Source organism: Chiloscyllium plagiosum, unplaced genomic scaffold, assembly GCF_037043375.1.
Source record: "Chiloscyllium plagiosum isolate Xiang-an unplaced genomic scaffold, Cpla_swu_hap1 HiC_scaffold_32, whole genome shotgun sequence".
NCBI classification, from domain to species: domain Eukaryota; kingdom Metazoa; phylum Chordata; class Chondrichthyes; order Orectolobiformes; family Hemiscylliidae; genus Chiloscyllium; species Chiloscyllium plagiosum.
In genome coordinates, this window is record NW_028270170.1 from 46,190,601 (window position 1) to 46,207,996 (window position 17,396).

Here is a 17,396-nt window from a genome sequence, read left to right on the forward strand (position 1 = left end):
AGAAACTACTGTCATAAAGAAGAAGCAGCTGGTAGCAGAAGGAAATCAGCACACACAAATGCAGACAAAGTTAAAGAAAGGACAGAAACCCATTGAATGTTTTGTGAGCGAGGGTGCAAATCTCTCTCAGGAAAGAGGTCAGGTTTTCTGTTTGGCAAAAAGGAGGCGAAAAGCCACTTTGTGAGCTAGCTAAAATGGCAAGACCTGGGACGTTGTGAATAGCTTAGAGACACTTTAAAGTCAGGTGTTTTACCAGGAATGATCAAAGTACAAACTGGGATCTGGCTGTACCACCAGCGCTGCTGTGATCTGAGGGAGAGAGGGGTTGTAGAAGTGTGATTTATAGATGTTAACCACATACCTGCGAGATTTCACCTTGAGAGTGAAATCTGTTGAACCATATGTAGTTCAATTTGCTGCATTAATGAAAAATAAATGCAATCCTACAATCTTCCTGACATACCCTGTGAATAACAGAGAGCACATTGTGTAATTGTGGGGTGCCTAGGGACATGGCTGTTCTTGGTGCATTAAATATTTATCGTTAAGTTTACTTTCTAATTTGCAGAATCACTTGCATGTTTATTGATGTTTATTTTTTGAGTGGTTCTGATCAGTGTTAAAGGTAAATGCCATAAAAATTGGAAATTTATAATGGTAATTAGGTCAGATATTTGGGGGCATTCAGTAAATTTGATTATGTTGCTTTCTACATTTGTGATCCTTACTACTTATTGTGTAAAAACCCTTGTCCTCACATCATCTTTTATTTTGCCTTCATATCATATTGGTGTCTTCTGGTTCCCAGTCTTCTCATCAATGGGAACAGTTTCTCCCTCTCTACTTTGTCCAGATTCTTCATGATTTTGAATACCTTGCTCCAATCTCCTCTTGAGCTTCTTCTCTAATAAGAACAATCCCCTCTTCCCCAGCCGTGCCACATAACTGTGACATCTTCATCCCTGGAAACAGATCTTCACCGAACTCTTCCCAAACTCTTCAGATCCTTACTAAAGTATGTTCCTGCTCACAAGCATGTATACACACACACACACACACAAACACCTGTAACACATAAACATGTACATACACCTCACATGCAACATACATGAACTCTTACTCAAACATGCACACTCACAGAAGCACATATATGCTGTGATTGTAACTATTAATTGACCAGTGATGGTAGGACCATTCCACACTGATTATCAAGTAGCTACCATCTGTTATTTTCTGTATCCAAGCCCCTCTTACCACTGAGGTAAATGTAGATAGGGTCGCACATGACAAATAACCATGTTTTGTGATTCTTCTGCAGGAAGAGAGTATTGCTGCCAAAAGCTGCTATTTGATTGGCTCTGCATGCTATTTCAGATGGAGATTAAAAATCAGTTATATTGCTGTGGGTCTGGAGTCATATGTACACCAGACCAGGTAAGCACGGCACGTTTGCTTCCCTAAAGAATATTGATGAACTAAATGGATGCTTTAGACAAACAACTTCTTTTTATTTCAAATATTTTATCTAATTCAAATTCTGACATGATAGGATTTGAACCCATGTTTCCCAAAGCATTAGATTATGCCTCTTGATTATTAATTCACTGACAACACCATTACATACTGCCTCCCCTAAATCTGCCCAAACCAATGTTTTGTCTTGACTGGGAAAATAATGAGCTTTTCACTTATGGGGACATGCCACATTCGGATCTTTTGTATCGTTACCTGGTACACCCAACTGGATATCTATTCCATTTAACTATTATAGAAACTACAAAATAACTGATGAGAGGGTGAGTGAGAGTTAAACTCATCTTATTTGGAGCTGTAATCATTATCCGTTGTCTCTCCAGCTGTGGTCCTGCCCAAAGATCTTGTTACCTTTTTGGTTTTTTCTCCATTGTTCATACTCTCATCCTCTTCATCCTCTGCTGTTTCCTCCTGATCCACCGCGGGACCAGAGATATCAAACCTTTTCCCTTTTATCAGTATTTTGCCTTTGAGTTTCTGCAAAAGAAAGTCAGAGGATTGTAGCTATTGAAAGTTGCAGGTGTGTTCAAACTGCACGCTCGGATAGGTGTTATGAAAGTTGAGAACAGAATACTATGCTGTAGGCAACAGTTGATGCCTACTGCAAAGAAATTATGGGACTAGATTGGGTTGGGATATCTGGTCGGCATGGACGGGTTGGACCGAAGGGTCTGTTTCCATGCTGTACATCTCTATGACTCTATTTCACCAAATTCATTTACACAGGATTAATGGGATAATAATTCTATTCCAGTTCAACTTTATTTGGCATTCACAAGAGGCCATAATTTTAAGGTGATTAGAGGAAGGTTTAGGGAAGATGTCAGAGGTATGTCCTTTACTCAGAGAGTGGTAGGTGTGTGGAATGCACTGCCAGCAGTGGTAGTAGAGTCAGAGACATTAAAGCGACTTTTGGGTTGGCACATGGAAGATAGTACAATGAAGAGTATGTAGGTTAGTCTGATTTTAGAATAGGATAGAAGGTCAGCACAACATTAAGGGCCGAAGGGCCTCTGCTGTGCTGTACTGTTCTATGTTCTATGTATCGGGCCTTAAAGTGGGTCTTAACATCAGTTTTGTGAGTCAATTGGGAAATGCTAGTCTAGTTTGATCACTAGTCTCAATTCAATGAGTTTTCACAATTAAACAATTTAGCTTAACTGATTAATGACCAGACATCTTTACATTTCTATTGTGCCTTAGAATTGCTGTCTCTGTTATAATATGGGAAATACAACAATAAGTTCAGCACAGCAGGATCCCACAACTAGCAATGAGGTAAAGCCAGATGACCTGAAATATTTCCATGGCAATGCCTCTACTAATCAGCATGTCTCGCAAAGTATAAGGTGTTGTTTCCCTTTACTGTGGGATTTCTTGTGAATTGTCCTGGTGGGTGGAAGGCTCAAAATGTTGATAAAATGTCTTTATGCAGGTAGAACTTGGATTAGTGATGCTAGCTGGGACACTGGAAATAACTACCTGTTCTTATCTGGAGCAGTGACAAAAGATTTTTTTTAATGGGTTCCTGGGAGAACCTATCAGACTCTTTGCCCCACGATGAAATGGCTTGGTCATCACGATTAAATGGACTGTGTTCCAACGTTAAACAGCTTGGGTGCTTTTTACTATTGATTGACCCTCAGACCAACAGACCCTCCTCCTCAGCATCACGGCCCCATGTGGCATAGGTAGGTCTGGCCCCAGTACAATTATGGCATCAGATGCGAAGGGGGGAGGATTTAGCAGGAGCTGCCACTCCTCACCTTGGCCCTCTTTGTTCTCGAGCTTCCTGTGCTCCTGTGACAGTGGTCTTCCAATCAGAGACAGCACAGAGAAAGGCCCTTCGGCCCGTCACATTGGCATCGATCAAGAACAACCACCTAACTATTCTAATTCCATTTTCCAACACTTGTGTCATTGCCTTGTATGCCTTGCCATTGTAAATGCCCATTAAAAATATTTTTTAAATGATATGAGTGTTACTGCCTCGACCACCTGTTGAATTCCACATTCCCATCCTCTGGATGAAAAAGTTTTTCCTCACATTTTCTCTAAATGTCCTGCCCTTTGCCCGGTCAATGAGTCCTCCATCAAGGAGTTTTCCTGTCTGCCTTATCTCTGCCCCTCATTATTTTACACATCTCTAATACATTCCCTCTCAATCTCCTCTGCTCCAAGGAAAACAATCCCAGTCTGTCCTATCTCTCTTTATCACTGAAACTCTCCAGCCCAGGCAACATCCAGTGAATCTCCTCTGCACCCTCCTATAACGAGGATTCCAGAACAGCACACAACACTCTAACTGTGACCTATCCAACATTTTACACAGTCCCAGCATAACCTCCCTGCACTTAGAGTATACACCTTGGTCAAGTATACCATATGCCTCCTTAGCCATTTTATCCACCTTCCCAGGATGTTTCCTAGAGTTGTAAGTGAACGTGGGCAGTGATGTTATTTAAATACTTGGGTTGGTGCCCATACCAGTGGAGATCAGCGGAGACACCCTGCCAGACTTAAACCATGCCATGTCTTACAGTCAATTCTCCTAAAACTTCATTCACCAACACACTGACAGGGCCAAAGGAAATACAAGGAAAATTATTTCACACTTTCACAGAGGATATGGTAGTTAGCCTTCAAAAGGATTAATTACTTTCTTTTCTACACAGTTGACCCTTTGTTGAAGCCTGGATCATTGCACGGAAATACTTTCAGAATGGACCCCATGAGATACTGTGTAGTCTAGGAACCCTCTCCTGACATTCAAATCAAGTGGTCCAGCCTGTGAGACTCCTCACTGCAACTATACAGGGCCTTGCTGACAGTCGAGAGTGTGCTGCTGGAAAAGCACAGCTGGTCAGGCAGCAACCGAGGAGCAGGAGAATCGACATTTCAGACATAAGCCCTTCATCAGGAATCATCAGGCTTATGCCCAAAACGTTGATTCTCCTGTTCCTCAGCTGCTGCCTGACCTGCTGTGCTTTTCCAGTAACACACTCTCGACTCTGATCTCCTGCATCTGCAGTCCTCACTTTCTCCTAGGGCTTTGGTGAGACCACGGCTGGAGTATTATGTGCAGTTTTGGACCACTCATCTGAGGAAGAATGTTTTGGCTATGGAGGGAGTGCAGCGAAGGCTGACCAGACTGATACCTATGGTTGGCAGGACTGACATACATAGACCAGACTGGATTGGGTAGGACTACCTTCACTGGTTTGGAAAAATGAGACAGGGTTTCATAGGAACCTATAAAGCTCTATCAGGATTAGACAGGTTAAACACAGGAAGGATGTTCCCAATCACTGGGAAGTCCAAAATCTGTAGACTGTTTAGGATTAATTTCTTCACCCAGAGTGAGGAGAAATTTCTTCACCCAGAGTGGTGAGCCTATGGAATTCTTTGCAACAGAAAGTGAGTGAGGCCAGAACATTGAATGATTTCAAGGAATTAGGGATCGTTCTTACAGCCAAAGGGATAAAAGGAAAGTGGAACAGGGTCCAGATTGAGTGACACAACAGACTCGAAGGGGTGAATGGCCTGTTCCCATTTCCTTTTACAGCAAACTTTATTAACCTTATTAACCAGCACGCTGGATAAACTGGCAAAAATAATAATTACCTCAATCTGCAGTAATGTCCAAGTATTGCTGGAAATAAACAGTTTTTGTATACCCCCTGCATTAGGATTCTATTACTTACTGTGTGTTTTTATATTGATTTTAGGAGGTGTGCTGATGTTTTTATGGAGGCTTTTGGAGGGATGTTGATGTCTGAAACCTTCACTTGGTCAGGGTTTGCTGCATTTATGTATCCCTCTTGATCATCCCGAATATTTGATCTACCTGGTTAATGAAACATTTGCAGTACCATGTTTCTATCGGACACGTACAGCCCCACAGCACATGAACCCTTCAGTTCTAAATGACCCATCATATTCGCCACCTCCTCCTCCTCCAGCACCCCCCCCACTACTCCACTTCACTCCTCACCAACATACATCCCATCACCCATCCAGGCCAAACAAGCCCTTTATTACCCATTTGGATAATCAGTCAAACAATCTATTAAAATAAGGAGGGGCTTTACTTAAAAATAAAAGCAAATTACTGCGGATGCTGGAATCTGAAACCAAAAGAGAAAATGCTGGGAAATCTCAGCAGGTCTGGCAGCATCTGTAAGGAGAGAAAAGAGTTGATGTTTCGAGCCTAACTGACCCTTTGTCAAAGCGGACAAAGGGTCAGTTAGACTCGAAACATCAGCTCTTTTCTCTCCTTACAGATACTGCCAGACCTGCTGAGATTTTCCAACATTTTTTCTTTTGGCTTTACTAAAGAGTCTGGTCTTGAGCCTCACATTAGGACTGGCCAAGGTCTGAGTGTCAGGGAGGGCACCAATGGAACTGCAGCCCAGCAAGGAGCAGGAACACTGACCTTACTATGCCCTCTCTTGGGTAACTGCGTGACACCAGTGACCATCCTATTACTGCCCTGAAGAACACCAGTGCACAATCCGGTGACCTTAATAGGGATTTATGAAACCATAGCTGAAAATGTGTTGCTGGAAAAGCGCAGCAGGTCAGGCAGCATCCAGGGAACAGGAGAATCGACGTTTCGGGCATAAGCCCTTCTTCAGGAATGAGGCTCATTCCTGAAGAAAGGCTTATGCCCGAAACGTCGATTCTCCTGTTCCCTGGATGCTGCCTGACCTGCTGCGCTTTTCCAGCAACACATTTTCAGCTCTGATCTCCAGCATCTGCAGACCTCACTTTCTCCATTTATGAAACCATGAGGAGTAAATAAACAAAGCCTTTTCCCTGGGGTGGGGGGAGTCCAGAACTAGAGGGCATAGGTTTAGGGTGAGAGGGGAAAGATTTAAAAGGGACCTAGGGGCAAATTTTTCACACAGAGGGTGGTGCGTGTACAGAACAAACTGCCAGAGGAAGTGGTAGAGGCTGGTACAATTACAACATTTAAAAGGCATCTGGATGGAGACATGAATAGGAAGGATTTATGGGCCAAGTGCTGGCAAATGGGGCTAGATTAGGTTCGGATATCTGGTCGGCATGGACGAGTTGGACTGAAGGGTCTAAGACTCTGTGGTCCTTGTATGCCTTGAGATATGAGGGAAGAGTGAACTGACTGAAGTCTTTTAATGGAAATCTGGTACAAGTCACTGGTTTAATATTTCACCCATTTCAGAGGTGCTATGCAGTGTGTAAGCTGAAACTTAGTCATATTCTAGCTGAGAGTGGAATGGTGGAAATATAATGTTTCATTCCTGTGCACGCTATTGCCACTTGAATAGAAGTTCAGGTTAGAGTCATCATGATGGAATTTGCAGAGTTAGCTGTCTGAAATATTTTCGTTAAATAGCCCAGCAATCGCAATGTGGTTCCCACAAATCGTAGGCATTGAGTGAACCAATCAGTTCCTGTGCACTGTTTGATCTGTCTGATTGGTTAGATTCCCTACAGTGTGGAAACAGGCCCTTTGGCCCAACCAGTCCACACCGACCCTCCGAAGAGCAACCCACCCAGACCCATTTTCCTTCTGACTAATGCACCTAACATTATGGGCAATTTAACATGGTCAATTCACCTGGCCTGCACATCTTTGGACTCTGGGAGGAAACCAGAGCACCCGGAGGAAACCCACATAGACACGGGGAGAACATGCAAACTCCACACAGACAGTCGCCTGAGGCTGGAATCAAACCCAGGTCCCTGGTGCTGTGAGGCAGCAGTGCTAACCACTGAGCCACCGTGCCACCCATTGTCTGCTGCACCGCGTCTGAATTATTCTCATCAAGGCTATATATCTGTGACTGACAGTGTGTCAACCAGGAAGCAGATTCAGGAATCTCAGAATTCAAAGGAGCACAGAAACCGGCTTCTGTCTGTGCTGGTTCATTGAAAGAGATGTCCAATTGTTTCTTTTTTCATTCACTCACCAGCTCTGTGCGTTTCTGGCTGGACCAGCTACTATTGCATACCCTGGAGGAAAAAGGGGTGTTGAGTTGCCTTCTTGAACCTCTGCAGACCACGTGCTGTGGAAATGGATTCCTCTTTCCAACTGATAAATTTGTGCAGCATGTACCAAGTGACCTTGCATGCTTTGTTGAGCTGCAGTCCCATCTGAAGTGTTCACTCCAGCCTGTGGTTCTCCAATGCCACGAATTGTAACTGGAGTAAACTGTGAATTTACTCTCCTTCAAAATCAGGATATAGACAGGATGGTTAACACAGTGTTTCGCACGCTTGCCTTCATTGCTCGGTCCTTTGAGTATAGGAGTTGGGACATTATGTTGAGGTTGTACAGAACATTGGTGAGGCCTCATCTGGATTACTGTGTCCACTTCTGGTCGCCCAGTTATAGGAAGAATATTATTAAGCTGGAAAGGGTTCAGAAGAGATTTACCAGGTTGTTGCTGGGTATGGAAAGTTTGAGTTATAAAGAAAGGCTGGATAGGCTGGGACTTTTTCACTGGAGCATAGGAGGTTGAAAGGTGACGTGACAGAAGTTTATAAAATAATGAGAGGTATACATAGCGTTGATGGGAGTTACCTTTTCCCTAAGATGGGGAATTTCAAGAATAGGGGCACATTTGTAAGGAGAGAGATTTAAAAAAGACATAAGAGGCAAAAATTTTACACAGGGGGTGGTTAAAGTTTGGAATGAACTTCCTGAGGAAGTGGTGGATGCGGGTACAATTACAATGTTTAAAAGATATTTGGATGGATACAATAATAGGCAAGGTTTGGAGGGATATAGGCCAGGACCAAGCAGGTGAGACTAGTTTAGATTGGGATGATGGTCAGCATGGACCGAAGGGTCTGTTTCCTTGTTGTATGACAAAGTAGCGGTTAAAACTCTACATTGTTGTCTGGATCACAGGTGAGATAGATAAGGACAATAAATTTCCTTCCCCAAAAGGTGTTAGTGAACCAGATGGGTTTTTACGTCAATCAACACCATTCATTCCAAATGTTTTGGATACAGATTTGAACCTGGGTCCCTAAATTACTAGTCTCCGAGGAGCAGGAGAATCCACGTTTCGGGCATAAGCCCTTCATCGGGCATTGATTCTCCTGCTCCTGGGATGCTGGCTGAGCTGCTGTGCTTTTCCAGCACCACACTCTCGACTCTGATCTCCAGCATCTGCAGTGTTCACTCTCTCCCTAGATTATTAGCTCAGTAACAGTTCCGCTCAGCTTTCACTTTCCCCTTTCAAGGCCATTACACAGAGAGCAATGCCAAAGTGAAAGGTCACACAGTTACCTCGGGTGACGGAAGTTCACTCAGGACCTTGCCATCGAGTGGGGCAGTGATCAGCATTTCCCCGAGAATTTCCTTTAAATGCCGGGCCATGACGGTTTGCTGTTCCACTCCACAGTGATTCTCCAGGGACAGTATGACGGGATACAGAGAGACCTGGGGAGATAATTCAAGAGGATCCCAGACATCACCCAACCATAGGCAACTCTGCAAAACACTGAATGTTTAGGAATTACCTGATTCCTGAGGCCCACAAACTCTGAATGTTTATTCGGCAAATAAATTTAACAAGAGACATCAGAAATTTGGTTATACTCCAGGACAGGAAATGGCTCCATTAAAAGCTGTTGATTCTCATTCTCTGTGATAAACAAATTTTTTTTTGCATTTCATTTCTGCCTTTAGCAACTTTGCTTAATTGGTATAATTGGATCTTCCAATTATTCAGTACAATAAACATCTGATTGTACAGTGGATGTGTAGTTCTACAATGGGTCTGACTGTGCAGTGGATACGTACATGTGGTTGCACAGTTTGTGTGTACTGTGTGTGTGTACAGTCGGGTGTACTTTGGGCACATGATTGTAGAGTGAGTGCAAACAGTAGGTATTTACAGTGGGTTTAGTTCAGGTTTGGAAACACGGTCAGCATGGAAAAGTGGGGTAAAGGGTCAGTTTCCATGCTGTATGCCTTTATGGGTGTGTGATTGTACAATGAGTGTGTACAGTAGATATGATCATACAGTGAGTTTGTATCATAGGTGTTTACTTTGAGAGTGTAATTGAAAGATGTGTTTGACTGTACAGTGGTGTGTGACTGTATAATGGGTGTGACAGTACAGTGGTGTGTGACTGTATAATGGGTGTGACAGTACAGTGCTGTGTGACTGTACAAATGTGTGTGATAGTACAGTGGGTGTGACAGTACACTGGTGCATGATAATACAGTAGTGTGAGACTGTTCAGTGGTGTGTAACTGTATAGTGGGTGTGTGGCTGTACAGAGGGTGTGACTGTGTGGCAGGTGTCACTATACATTGGGTGTGATTGTGGGGTGGGAGTGTTGTGACTGTATAGTGGGAGGCTGACTGTAGAGTGGGAGTGCATGACTGTACATTGGGGGTATGACTATAGAGTGGGAGTGTATGACTGTACAATGGTCTGTGACTGTGCAGTGCACACTGTGCCCAACACAGACCCCTCTGTCTGGTGTTAACAGAATGGCAATGGTTTCAGCAGGAGGCTGATAAGCTCACCATCTGTCAACATCAATAATGTGACTGGGTCCCCAAATCCTCCCTGTTTCAGAGTCAGGCCCAGTTACATAGATACTGGGATCCAAGAATATAATTTAATATCTTAGGGAACTGGCTGGGCTGACTGCAGTGCTTGGTCATCTTACCCCTATAAGGGGAGGTGACAGATATCTGGCTGCATTTTAGATTTTAAATAGCCAGCAGCCAATTTTATTTTTAGTAAAAGCAATGTTTAAATTGTCTGGCAGCAGTTACACGACAGTTTTTTGATGCAGGAAATAGCTTTTATTCAGATCCAACACCCCATCGTTTCCTTCCCTTTGAGCAGGTGACTGAGATTGCAATCCTCCCGCTCATAGCGTGGGAGGTCACGGGCCCCAGTCCAGCAGAATGGCGAGGACAGAGGCAGGGACAGCGTCAGGGGCCTGAGGTATCCCAGGGATCTGGGTCAGTGACAGGGGGATCCCGGGGATCTGGGTCAGGGACAGGGGGATCCGGGGATCTGGGTCAGGGACAGGGGGATCCGGGGACCTGGGTCAGTGACAGGGGGACAGTTTACAGGTCAGTTTGGTTCCACACCCTTCTCTGATACACCACGGTAAAGTCTGCCCCTGATTTCGATGACACTTCAAGGTGAGACATTTACTCCTTTTCTCCGGAGAAGGTCCCACCCAGGAGCACTGCTACACAATTGGATTGTCCAGCAGCTCGCTGTCCCAAACTCCCACTAGTGCTGGTGGCTGGCACTTGCACCACTCCGCAGTGTGGAGGGGCCTGGACTGATCGTTATGCCTGGGGCTAGCGAGGGGGTCGCAGCCAGGGGATGAGTTTGTCAGTGAGGGGGCAGGAACAGACTTTTAGAGTCTCGGAGAGCGTAACCTTGATAACGGTGATGGGGATGGAGAAGCCCCTGATGGGCCAAGGGGGCCCTCAAGAACAGATTCTACCTCAACTTGTCCCTGTTCAACCCCAACCTGAGCAATTACAGCTTCTGGCCTTCTCACAAAGCAGAGACCTCACGTTTGCCCCTGCAGTAAAGGATCAGCTAAACACTGGACCAGGCCCTCAGTGGACTCAAAACAGGGCCTTTCCCATCAACCACAAAATTTCAAACTGGGGAGGGGCAGGTTAGTGATGGATTCTCCAGTCTCTGGATTTTACCTGTTCCCCAGCCCCACTCTTCAAACCCAGTGGCAGGGGATGGTGTAAACTCCACGGTTGTATGAACTCTCCTGAGCTTCTTTTCTCTCACCTAATATGTCTAACACTGTCTTGAAAGCCTCAGTCACTCAGAACACTCGTGGGCGGCACGGTGGCACAGTGGTTAGCACTGCTGCCTCACAGCGCCAGAGACCCGGGTTCAATTCCCGACTCAGGCGACTGACTGTGTGGAGTTTGCACATTCTCCCCGTGTCTGCGTGGGTTTCCTCCGGGTGCTCCGGTTTCCTCCCACAGTCCAAAAATGTGCAGGTTAGGTGAATTGGCCATGCTAAATTGCCCGTAGTGTTAGGTTAAAGGGGTAAATGTAGGGGTATGGGTGGGTTGCGCTTCGGAGGGTCGGTGTGGACTTGTTGGGCCGAAGGGCCTGTTTCCACACTGTAAGTAATCTAATCTAATCTAATCTAATCTAATCAAAAAACATCTACAGACTTTTGGAATAGAGTGTTCCCAAGCAGTACACTTTCTGTGCAGATGTGTTTCCTCATCTTTCTCAGGTTGATCTAGTTTGAGGTTAAACCCCGTTTTTGATTCCCCATTAACAGAAATGGTTTCTGTCAAATCAACAAAACGGGATTATTCCAGTGACTGGGAATGATCCCAATCGTCAGACACTAGGATTAATTCCTGTGCACTCACCGTGAAGGCATAATCCCGGATGGTTCGGATGACGTCTTTGAAGAGGATCTTTGAGGTGAGTGTGTATCCGTGGTAGATGATTGGTTCCCCATTTGGTCCTTCCCAGCAATCCAGCTCCACACAGCGGCAGCCTCTCAGGAGCGCTCTGAAAACACCCAGGGACACAGGTAAGACATGAAATGGGGTCAGCTCTCTCACACTCATTACCATCTGCCCATTTTGAGGTGTTACTCATTTTATGAAGTTTAGGATCAGTTGTTGACTGTTTGTGAAAGATTCAAGAAAAAAAAACAAACTGCTGACCTTTCAAACATTTCAGCAATTTTTCTGTTCATTGTTCATTCACAGCATGTGGGCATCATTGGCTGGGTCAGCACTTATTACTTATCCCTAAATACTCTTGGAAAAGTGGTGGTGAGCTGTCCCCCTGAATTGCTACAGTTCATCTGCTGTCGGTAGATGAACCATGCCATTAAGGAAGGAGTTCCAGGATTTAGTTCCAGCGGTGCTGGAGGAACGATGACATATTCCCAAGTCAGGATGGTGTGTGGTTTGGTAGGGAACTTGCGGAGGCTGATGGCCCCATTATCTACTGTCCCATGCCCTCCTGGGTGAAAGTGATTGTCGGTTAGGAAGATGCATTGGTGAATTTCTGCAGTGTGTCTTGTAGATAGTACACACAGCTGTTTCAGTCTTTTGACTCTGGAGGGAGTGAGTGTTGTAGGTGGCGAATGCAGAGCCAAATTAGCTGACTGTTTTTTTCCCTGGATGATGCCAAGTCTATTGATAATTGTTGTAAAACCCATGCTAATTCCCTTTAGGGAAGGAAATTCCACCATTCTCACCAAGTCGAACTTACTCGCATCCCTAAACTCTTAAATATGCTCTGAAATGGCACTCATAGGCTCAGTTGTATCAAGCTATTACTGCGTCTGAGAAAAGGAATGAAACTAGACATATGACTAGCATTGACCACAACACTAGGAAGCACCAATCTATCAGGCTTCCTTATTATCGCCTGGGGCCTGTCCCACAGATTAGTCAAGCAACAGTCTGAAGTAGTCAATCTCATGGAATCATACCTTCCAGGCAATCTATAAAATACCACCACCCAACCAATACGTCAGGCTCACCTGACATGGTGGCATATTTGGCTCTGACTCCAAACTACATGAAGTCTCATGCCATCAAGTCAAATATGGACAAGGAAACCTCCGACTGATCACCATCTACTGTCCTGTCCCCTTCAGCTGATGAGTCAGCATCCTCCATATTGAGTAATGTTTGGAGGATGCACTGAGGGTGGTAAAGACACAGAATGTACTCTGGGAGGGGGGGTGAACTTTAATGGCTTGGTGGTCCCATTGACGAGCCTGTAATTTCAGATTTATTCACTCAATTCACATTTCACCATCTGCCAAGGTGGGATTCATATCCATGTCTCCACAGCATTAACCTGGCACTCTGGATTATTAGTCCAATGACAGTACCACAATGTAGTACCAACTTCCCTTCAGGATCCACAGCTGCATCATTCTATTAGAATAACAGCTTTCCCTCTGCCTCTTTTGAGATCGTCTGAGGCATTCATTGAGGTATTCAGCACATGTTCATTATGGGCAACAACTCCAAATAGTGTAGTGCTGGAAAAGCACAGCAGCTCCGGCAGCATCCGAGGAGCAGGAGAATCCTGATGATGGGCTTATGACCAAAATGTCGATTCTCCTGCTCCTCAGCTGCTGCCTGACCTGCTGTGCTTTTCTAGCACCACACTCTCAACTCTGATCTCCAGCATCTGCAGTCCTCACTGTCTCCAACAAATCCAAATAGTCCAATCCACTCTCTTGCCTTCCTGCCTGCTGCTTCCAATCTACCCCCTGGGGGCTAATCCTGCCAACCTGCTTCCCATCTAACCCATCCCTCCCACAGCTGGCCCTCTACCAGTGGATCAACACTCACTTCCCCTCGACAGACCTCCCTCTGAACGGTCCATTCATTTGTCAACAAGGTCCTTGCCATCCACACGCTTACTGAGGATGATTAACAGAAACCTGGCTGAGGGGGCATGACACCTTCCCCATGGCTCCACCCTCCATCCCTTTAAGCCTATCTCAGCGAGGTTTCTCAACAGCTTGAACCTGGGGTTGACCTCTGCTCCCCCGGCATCTCCTTTCCCTTGAAGCATCTCACCTTCGTGCTCAGCTCCAATGAGAGTCCTCATTCTCTCTCACTTTCCCAAATGCAACAGAACATGTTCCCACTGAGATTCCTTCTGTGTTCCTTCTTCAGCCCCTACCCCAAACGACTTTATATCCTCAGTGATCTGAACCTCCACCTCAACTCATCCAACTCTCCCTCCTCTCACTTCACTGCCCTCTGACCATCCTGAAATCTCTCTCTCTCTCCATGAAAATGCTTCAACCCACATTCACTTCCCCCACCTCCGACCTTACCATTTCACATGGTTTCACTGCTCCCACAGCTTCAATCACAGATCAGGTTATTTCTGATCACTTACTTCACAAGCAGTTTTTGAGAAATCGCTCTCCAGCCACATTCCCTCGCAGTCCCCAAACTAATCTCCTTTTGTCTCCATTTCACAGGGAAAAAAACGATTGCTTAATTCACACACAACTGCATTTTCAAAATCCCCACTACTGGATCTAGCTCTTGGCCCTCTGTTTGGCACAAAACTTCAGGAGCTACTGATTTACTCAACTACGTCCAGGCTCCAATAAAACTGTTATAACGCAAATTACCGATCAATTCACCAAACAATCACAGAAAGATTCTCCTCAAATAATAACACTCATTATCACCAACACCCTGGAGTTGTTCAGAGAGAGGTGGGCGTCGCAGGGAATGGAGTGCATTAATACCCCCTCCAACTCTATTTTGATTTAATCCCTGCCCTCCCCCTTCACTGTTTGATCACACAGCATTGCCCTTTGATGTGAAGGGCACTGCTCGTCACTGGCCACTCGGGTGTTTCCTTTCTTCCTGGTGGTGGAAACTGAATAAAGATTCATGCACCTTGTGTCTCTCACTGTGTGTCACACCTGCACACACAACATGGGTGCTGGGGAAAAAACAAGCACTACCTCAGTTAGGCAGTAGTGTGGGGATAAGGAAAAAAAACACAGGAAGCAAATAAGCACTACCGTAGTTAGGTGGTAGTGTGGGGGAGAAATATTTTTTTGAAAAACACTCATTGTTGGCATCTAGTTACAGCTATTGTCTGATATATACACACAGCATGGGTCATTCATATTAATAGAATCAACAGCTTTCATATGTGTGCCCTCCTGCTATATAAGGTGATGGTTTTGAATGGGTTAATGTGTTGATCTGATAGACTTGGGAGGGGAATAGGGAGTCCAAGTCAAGATCCGGACATTCCTGGCTCCTGGCAGTCGTAGTAATTATTTCTTTATAAGTTCATACGATACTGGAGCCGAATTAGGCCATTTGGCCCATCGAATCTGCCCCACCATTCGATCATGCTCATCACCCCCATTTTCCTGACTTCTCCCCATATCCCTTTAGTGCATTACCAATTAAAAATCTGTCCAACTCCTCCTTAAATTTACTCACTGTCCCAGCATCCACCGCACTTTGGGGTAGAGAATTCCACAGATTCACAATCCTTTGGGAGATGTAGTTTCTCCTCAACTCTGTTTTAAATTTGCTGCCCCTTATCATAAGACAATGAGCTCTTGTCCTAGAACACCCCACAAGAGGAAACATCCACTCCACATCTATTTAATCCACACCTTTTATAATCTTAAATACCTCAATTTGATCGCGCCTCATCCTTCTAAATTCCAGAGAATATAGGCCTAAACTGTTCAATCTCTCTTCACATAACAAACCCCTCATCTCTGGCATCGATCTTGTGAACACCCGCTGAACAGCCTCTAATGCCACTGCATCTTTCACTCCTAACTAGCCAATGTAATTTGCGCCCATTGTATCATGTAATAAACTGCATCTTGCAGTTAAGACACGTTATTTTTCTCATTAAGACTGACTAGTAGATCATCGTCCACCGACGTCAACCAAACAAAACCTTAGACCCAACATTGAAAGGTAGCAATGGGTTCTTGTAGAACACTGTCAGTGTCTCTGCCTCTGAGCCAGGATTCAAGTCCTGCCTGGTCTGTTATATCTGGACAGATTGATTAAAATCAGAGCTGCAGACAATGATAGGAAAATGCTTTAAAGTGTAGTAAGGGTGACAACTCTGTACCATAACCAATAGCCGGTAGAAACAGAAACAGAAATTGCTGGTAGTGGTCAGTTCTGCAGCACATGCATTAGTCACGATAGGTGACCTCACTCCAGCCATTAAACAAACTAGAGATTGCAATGTTATTTAAACAGCATTATGTAGTTCTTTTAATTTAATGAGGTAATATCTCTGAGCAGACAATCCCACAGATTTAAGAGACTACCTGATTACCGGGTTCTGCACATTTCACTGTACACAATGACAGGAAATACATATTTTGGGGAAAAATTCAATATTTGCAACACAGATTGCAAAAAGACCATTTAAGTTTGGCCTTCAACATTTTGGCCCCATAGAATCATCACAGAATCCTGACAATGCAGAGTCAGTAGTGACCGAACGCACAATTTATTCAGAATCACCGTGTACAAAAGAAACACCATCTCCACGTAGCAACTTGCATTGTTTTGTTGTTGGGGAGTTGCTGAAGGAAGGGAGAGAGAGAGAGGAGGAGGGGAGGGGATGGATTCCATTCACTTGTATCTGCTTGGACTCTGCCCTCTCACCTCAGACACCCTCACTCTCCTCACTCACGAGGATTTACAGCCACCAGAAACAAAGTTCCAGTTTTCTGGAAGAATCCTGTGTTACTGATATGCACCACAGCCCAGCCTGAGGCTGAGGGACATCTCTCCGGCCTGGGGCTGAGGGATATCTCTCCGGCCTGGGGCTGAGGGACAGCTCTCCGGCTCGGGCCTGAAGGACAGCTCTCCGGCTCGGGCCTGAGGGACAGCTCTCTGGCCTGGGGCTGTGGGACAGCTCTCCGGCTCGAGCCTGAGGGACAGCTCTCCGGCTCGAGCCTGAGGGACAGTGCTCCGGCCTGGGGCTGAGGGACATGTTCCGGCCTGGGTCTGAGGGACAGCTCTTCGGCTCCAGCCTGAGGGACAGCTCTCTGGCCTGGGGCTGTGGGACAGCTCTCCGGCTCGAGCCTGAGGGACAGCTCTCCGGCTCGAGCCTGAGGGACAGTGCTCCGGCCTGGGGCTGAGGGACAGTTTTCTGGCCTGGGGTTGAGGGCCAGCTCTCCGGCCTGGGCCTGAGGGATAGTTTTCTGGCCTGGGGCTGAGGGACAGCTCTCCGGCCTGAGGGACAGTTCTCCGGCTCAGGCCTGAGGGACAGCACTCCGGCCTGAGGCTGAGAGCCAGCTCTCCGGCCTGGGCCTGAGGGATAGTTTTCTGGCCTGGG

At 45.6% G+C, this 17,396-nt stretch overlaps 1 protein-coding gene across 1 annotated transcript in view; it reads right to left on the reverse strand.

Annotated features, from left to right (window-relative positions):
• LOC122540038 (1-phosphatidylinositol 4,5-bisphosphate phosphodiesterase delta-3-like) overlaps positions 1-17,396 on the reverse strand; it is a 155,526-nt gene that overhangs the window by 24,147 nt on the left and 113,983 nt on the right. The window contains exons 7-9 of the mRNA XM_043675361.2: positions 11,924-12,068; positions 8,816-8,968; positions 1,885-2,010 (exon numbers count right to left, since the gene is read on the reverse strand). Coding sequence (XP_043531296.1) covers positions 1,885-2,010; positions 8,816-8,968; positions 11,924-12,068 — 424 coding nt within the window. The remainder of the gene's footprint in view (positions 1-1,884; positions 2,011-8,815; positions 8,969-11,923; positions 12,069-17,396) is intronic.